Source organism: Carya illinoinensis, chromosome 6, assembly GCF_018687715.1.
Source record: "Carya illinoinensis cultivar Pawnee chromosome 6, C.illinoinensisPawnee_v1, whole genome shotgun sequence".
In the NCBI taxonomy this organism is placed as follows: Eukaryota; Viridiplantae; Streptophyta; class Magnoliopsida; order Fagales; family Juglandaceae; genus Carya; species Carya illinoinensis.
Genome location: NC_056757.1, coordinates 23,434,081 through 23,440,457, shown reverse-complemented (window position 1 = coordinate 23,440,457; position 6,377 = coordinate 23,434,081). Strand labels below are relative to the sequence as shown.

General features: G+C 30.4%; 1 protein-coding gene across 1 annotated transcript; it reads left to right on the top strand.

Annotated features, from left to right (window-relative positions):
* Positions 1-1,269: 1,269 nt before the first annotated feature.
* LOC122312685 lies at positions 1,270-1,779 on the top strand. Its single transcript, XM_043127346.1, has one exon. It carries the CDS (start codon positions 1,270-1,272, stop codon positions 1,777-1,779), a length of 510 nt encoding a protein of 169 aa, XP_042983280.1.
* Positions 1,780-6,377: the final 4,598 nt, after the last annotated feature.

The window sequence follows — 6,377 nt, the reverse complement described above, 5'->3', positions numbered from 1 at the left end:
CGTGTTGCCTTTAACTTGGTTTCTGAACAAACAAATCAACAAATTGATGAAATTCAACGATTCCAATCAGCTTGATGGGCTGCTCCACCAAAAGCAATGTGGAGAATATACGGATTTATTATCAATGAAGTGCATCCAACAGTTTATAGCTTGCATTTACATCTTGAAAATCAACACCTAGTAACATTTCGAGCACATGAAAACTTGAACAATGTGATTAGGTTTGATCTTTCTACAAAATCAACGTTAACAGAATTCTTTTCGACAAGTCAAGTTGATGAAAACACCAGAAAGTTGTTGTACAAAGAATTTCCAGAATTTTATGTTTGGAGTCAACAATATAAAATGTGGACTATCCAAAAGAAACAGGTTATAGGCGGAATTGTGACAGCAAATCCTTCTGAAGGTGAAAGATATTATTTGTGAATTCTATTGAATCATATAAGAGGTCTTTTATCATTTGATGACCTCAAAACAGTCAATGGTGTTTTGGCCACTGCATTTCGTGAAGCTGCTATAATGCACGGTTTATTAGAAAGAGATGACAGTGTAGAAGAATCTTTATAGGAAGTATCTCTATATCAAATGCCTTCTAATTTGCGTCAGCTATTTGCAACTATTTTGATCTACTGTAATCCAACAAATCCAAGATATCTTTGGGAACATTTTGAACAAGACATGTCATCTGATTTTCAATTAACTGAAGATTCTCAATCAAATATGAGAATGCAAGTTTTATGCTCCATCTCCATGACACTTGAATCAATGGGTAGAGACATTAATTCATTCCAACTTCTTGATCGAAACATTCATTTTAATGAAGATGAATTTTTGTCTAGAGAGATTGATGGATGAACTAGCTGTTTTTATTCCAGAAGAGGATATTACTGCATCAACACTACTTAATAGAGAGCAACAGATTGTTTACAATTTGGTTTTAGAAAAGGTTTTCTCAAATCAAAGTGCTGCATTTTTTATAGATGGGCCTGGCGGAACTGGAAAGAATTTTTATATAAGGCACTTCTTGCAACAATAAGGTCAAGACATTTAATTGCTATTGCAACTGCTTCATCTGGTGCAGCTACATCAGTTCTACCTGGAGGTTGAACAACACATTCACGATTTAAAATACCTCTAGACAGTAACAAAAATTTCATATGTAGTGTTAGCAAACAAAGTGGACTCGCAAAACTACTACAAATAACAAAGTTGATTATATGGGATGAAGCTCCTATATCAAGAAAAGAAGCCATAGAAGCATTAGACAGAATGTTGAAAGATGTCAATGATTCAGAACTATCTTTTAGTAGAAAAGTTGTTATATTTGAAGGAGATTTTCGCCAAATTTTACCTGTTGTTCCAAAAGGAACAAGCCAGCAACAAATTGATGCTAGCTTGGTTTCTTCTTATCTGTGGCCCACATTAACAAAAATTTGTCTGACTGAAAATATGCGCGCAAGATTGGATCCAGATTTTTCAAACTATATATTGGAATTAGGCAATGGAATGCCACCAATTACAATCGATGAATATGTCAAAATTCCTATAGCCATGTTAATTCCATATCAGAATGATACTGCTTCTTTGGATCAATTATTAGATGTTGTTTTTAATGATATTTCAGAATATTCAATAAATATTTCAAGCATGATGAACCATGCCATATTGACACCAAAGAACAGTTATGTAGATGAGATAAATAGTTTGTTGATACAGAGATTTCCAGGAGATATTAAACAGTATTACAGTTTTGATGAAACAATTGATGCATCTGAATAGGCAATTATGGAGGATTTCTTAAATACATTGACTCCAAATGGATTCCCTCCACATCAACTATTGCTCAAACAGAATTGTCCTATCATGTTGCTTAGAAATATTAATCCTTCTGAAGGATTATGCAACGGAACACGGCTGATTTGTCGTAATTTTGATCATAATGTTATTCATGCAGAAATTGTAATTGGCCATCAGACTGATAAAAAAGTTTTCATTCCAAGGATCCCTTTTTTGCCAAGACCAGATGAAAATAGTGGTTTTCCATTCAAGAGAACTCAATTTCCTATCAGATTAAGCTTTGCAATAAGTATAAATAAATCACAAAGACAAACGTTAGATTTTGTTGGAATATACTTACCTCAACCAGTTTTTTCACATGGACAATTATATGTTGCTTTATCAAGAGCAAAGACTATTTCTGTAGTCAAAATTTTAATACAACCAATCTCAATGGAAGAACCAGAGAATAATTCTACAAAAAATATTGTATATACAGAATTATTAACAATTGCAGCTTCCGATTGAAATTATGCAGGTAATTAAATATTAATTTTATAATATATTTTTATCTCTAAAACTAAATTATAAATTCCTTTTTTTATATATATTTCATTAATTTGTTATTTTTATATTACATTTTTACTAATTTCATTTTTTATATCTTACTTTTTTATTACAATACTTACACATTTTTTTTTTGTTGTAATTTGCAGCTTTTCAAGATGTGGCAAATTTTCATATCAATCAAAGATATTTCTTCAGCCATAAAAAACTTGAAAATCAAAATGATCGTCGCAGAAAAATCTCCCAAAAGAACTGGACAGCACTTACCAGTCAAATACCAAAATTTGACATTAATCGATCAAGAGGTATAATATCTATTTTTAAAATTTGACTAAATATTAAAATATTTATGTTTTCTATTATTTACATTTTCCTTATATTTAATTCTATTTTATTTTCAAATTTATTTCTTTTTTTTTTAAACCAATTCTTTCAAAATCATTTAGAAAAAAATTATTATAAAAAATTCTTACTTAAGTTTTTTCATATAATGCAGGGAAATCGGGTTCAAGCAACCATGTTTGGGACAGATATCGATTCAAGAAAAAATTCTCTGCATATCTTCCGGTCGTATTATATCACAAATGCATTTGTCAAACCATTAAATCTTAAATTCAGAACAGAATCATACGAATTTCAGTGGATTTTAAATTCGAAGACAATTATTGTAGAAGTACCAAACGATGAAATGCATTTAGAGCTACCAAAATTCAATTTCATCTCTATTGATCAATTAGATCCCTACAAAGACTCAATTGCAGAAATAGGTAAATTCTTATTTGTTTTAAATTTTTTATTGCCAATTAATTAACAGTTTATATATTTTTAATCAGATCTACTGGCAGTTGCAATTCAAATCAGGCCATCCAAAGAGATAATATTAACAAAGGGACCAATTACCATTCAAGAAATTTACATCATAGATTAGAGGTAAGAAATTCTGTTAATTTATATTTTCAAAATTCTTTTTGAATTTAAGCTTTATAAAATTTCTATTAATTGTTTTCTTTCATATGTTATAGCTTAAATCCTGTTAGCTTAACTATGTGGGGACGCTTTGTGAAAGATGAATGTGAAAAAATTTCTGAAATAATTGAAAGAAAACCAATCATCCTTGCAACAAAATTGAAAGTTCGGTCATACAATGGTATCTTTAATAATTTTCATTGTTAAATATTTTTATAAGTAATATATTTTTTAAATAATAATAATCAATATTTATAATGTAGGTTTGTCCTTATCATCGCGGACAAAAGTGTCTTCACAATCAATCCTGATCTTCCTGAGGCAGAGCAACTACAAAAATGGTGATTAATCTTTAAACAATTTTTCATAAATTTATTTTTTTTATTAGTTTCTAACTTTTACTTTCCTTCCATATCAATTTATTTATGTTCAAAATTCTTCATGTGCATATATTCAATATTTAAATTATTTCTTTTTTCATCTTTTTTAAGGACAACAATTAACGATGCAATACTAGATAAAATTATTGCAAAATCATTGACATCTCCGCCTGCATCATTATCATCAATTGGTTTGCGAGAAATAACAAAAAAATTGTGATGTTGCTGCATTGATGAAAAGTTTACAACCAATGGAGGTAAAATGCTCTTCTTTACTACCAATTTCAAATTTTTACTCATATATCTTATCTAACATATTGTTTATTACATGCTACAGAAGGTAAAATTCTGGATTAAAGCAAAAATAAACATCATCAACTTTCGCCAAATATTTTTTTATATGTCTTACATCAATTGTAATAAAGGAACTGGACATGACCACAATGAAAGTTTCCTCTGTTACCATTGCAAACACCAAATTGTTGCTCAACCACGATATATATTTTTAAATTTTATCATCTAATAATTCACTCTAAAAATTTTAAATATACTTCTTTTTATCAATTTTAACAAAAAATCATGCTCTAATTATTTCTAGGTGTCGAGCATATGTTGAACTTAATGATGGGACAGAAAAATTACCTACAGTGATGTTTGGCGAAATTGCTGAGGAAGCATTGGGTTATTCTACAGTTGATTTCATGAATCACAATGGAGAGGTAAATTTTTTTATTTCTGTAGTTTCTATATTTAACATTAAAAAAAATTACTTTTTTATCATGATAAAATACTAATCATTTTTTTATTTTGTTTTTTTTATGAATTAATTATTTAGAAATTTATTCATTCTCTAATCTCATTAAATATATAACATATAGGAGCATCTACCATTTATTGAGAATGTTGTAGTAGAAGTTTTAGAAAAACAGTGGATGCTTTAACTTACTGCAGATCTAGAAATATTCAATCAGCAACAACACAAAAATTTTATTGTTCTCTATATTGGCCCTGTCCAATTTGGCCCAGAACTACAATGATTGTGGAATAGAAAAACAAAATCCTGTTTATATTTCTGTTTTTTTGTTTAAATTTTGTTTGAACAAATTTTTGTATGATGCAGCAAAAACAAACAACTAAGCAAACGTGCACAGCACGTTTAACCTCCCCTAGTTTATATATAAAGTGCGAATCCGCTTTCTATAGTATTTTCGTCTAATATTTTTTTTTTCCAATTTTACTCCTGCTTATATTCCTAAATTACGTTCGGTTGCTTTTTATTCTTCGTTTGCCGACTATTGTGAGGGGAGGGGGTAGATCGACAGCAAGGGAGAGGGGAAGCTTTGATGGAGGGTTGGGGACCACTCGTGGTGGCAATCACGGCAAGAACCAAAAACAAGCAAGCCACAAAATGAACCACAAAAATACTAAGGGAAAATAAGAGAGGAAACCGAGCTTGGAGGCTCACAGCTAGAGGAGGAAACAGGGCATGACAAAGAGCCAAAAAAAACCAAGCAAGACCCCACAGATTTGGGGAAAGAAAAGTGGAAATCCAAAGAGAGTTTCACAAGTTTAAATTCAGAACACCAAGAGACGGCGGAAGAGAGGAGATCCTGAGCATGGAGCTTCACGGCATGGACCTGCAATGGAGAAAACAGAGGAAAGAAAATAAAAGCAAAAGAGAGAAGAAGAAGCACGGTCTAATAGTAGAATAAGAGAAGAAAAGAACCACAAGAGAAAATGAAAACAATTACCATAAGAAGAGAAGCAATCGGCGCAAGAGAATGAAGAGAAAAGAAAAACCAAAGAAGAACAAGAAGGAAGCAGCGACGTAGCAAGGGGGAAGAAAAAAAAAGAAGAAACTGAAAGAAATGGAGAAGGAGAAGAAGAAGCTGTTGTGTGGCAGGGGAGAAGAAAAGGAAACAAATGAAGAAGAAGAAGAAAGAAGGTAGGAGGCGTGCGGCTGGAGGAAGAAGAAAGGAAAGAATTAAAGCCCTAAGGGCTAATGGCCAATACGACGCCATTTAGGAAAAAAAGAAAGGGCTAGGCTGGTGCAATGGGCTGGGCTTCAAATTTCAAATGGGCTGCAAAAATAACATAAAACGCACTCAAAACAAACCCAGTTTGAAAATAAAGGGTCCAACAACAGAAAAGACACAATAAAATTAATAAATAAAAGTTAAATAAAAACATTACAACTAAATATTAATAAAATAAAATAATTAAAGTCCAACAATAAAATAATTTAAACTAGAGTGTAATTTAAATGAAAAGTAATGATTAATATCAATAAAACATATTATTTAAATTACACAATTTAGAAATCATAAAACATTATAACGAGAAATACGTTGAATTTTAAAACAAGAGAGCTACTAATTATATTAAATAAAATCATCATCCAATAAAAATAAACGCAAATACGGGATATGAGCCCATCATGAAAAAGGAAAAAATATTGCATATTAGAAACCATATATTTGATTACATTAAAATAAAGTAATTTCCTATGTTTTAAATTATTACAACTTTAATACCAAAACTTTTATGTTGTATTATAATGAATATATTTTTTGTATCATTTTGTGTTAATTTAGCCGTGAAGGTTGTACGTTAGGCTTTCGACCACGGTCTATGTCTTTGAGTGGCACAATCTATTATTGTTGTAGAAGATAACTTATTATGTTCTAA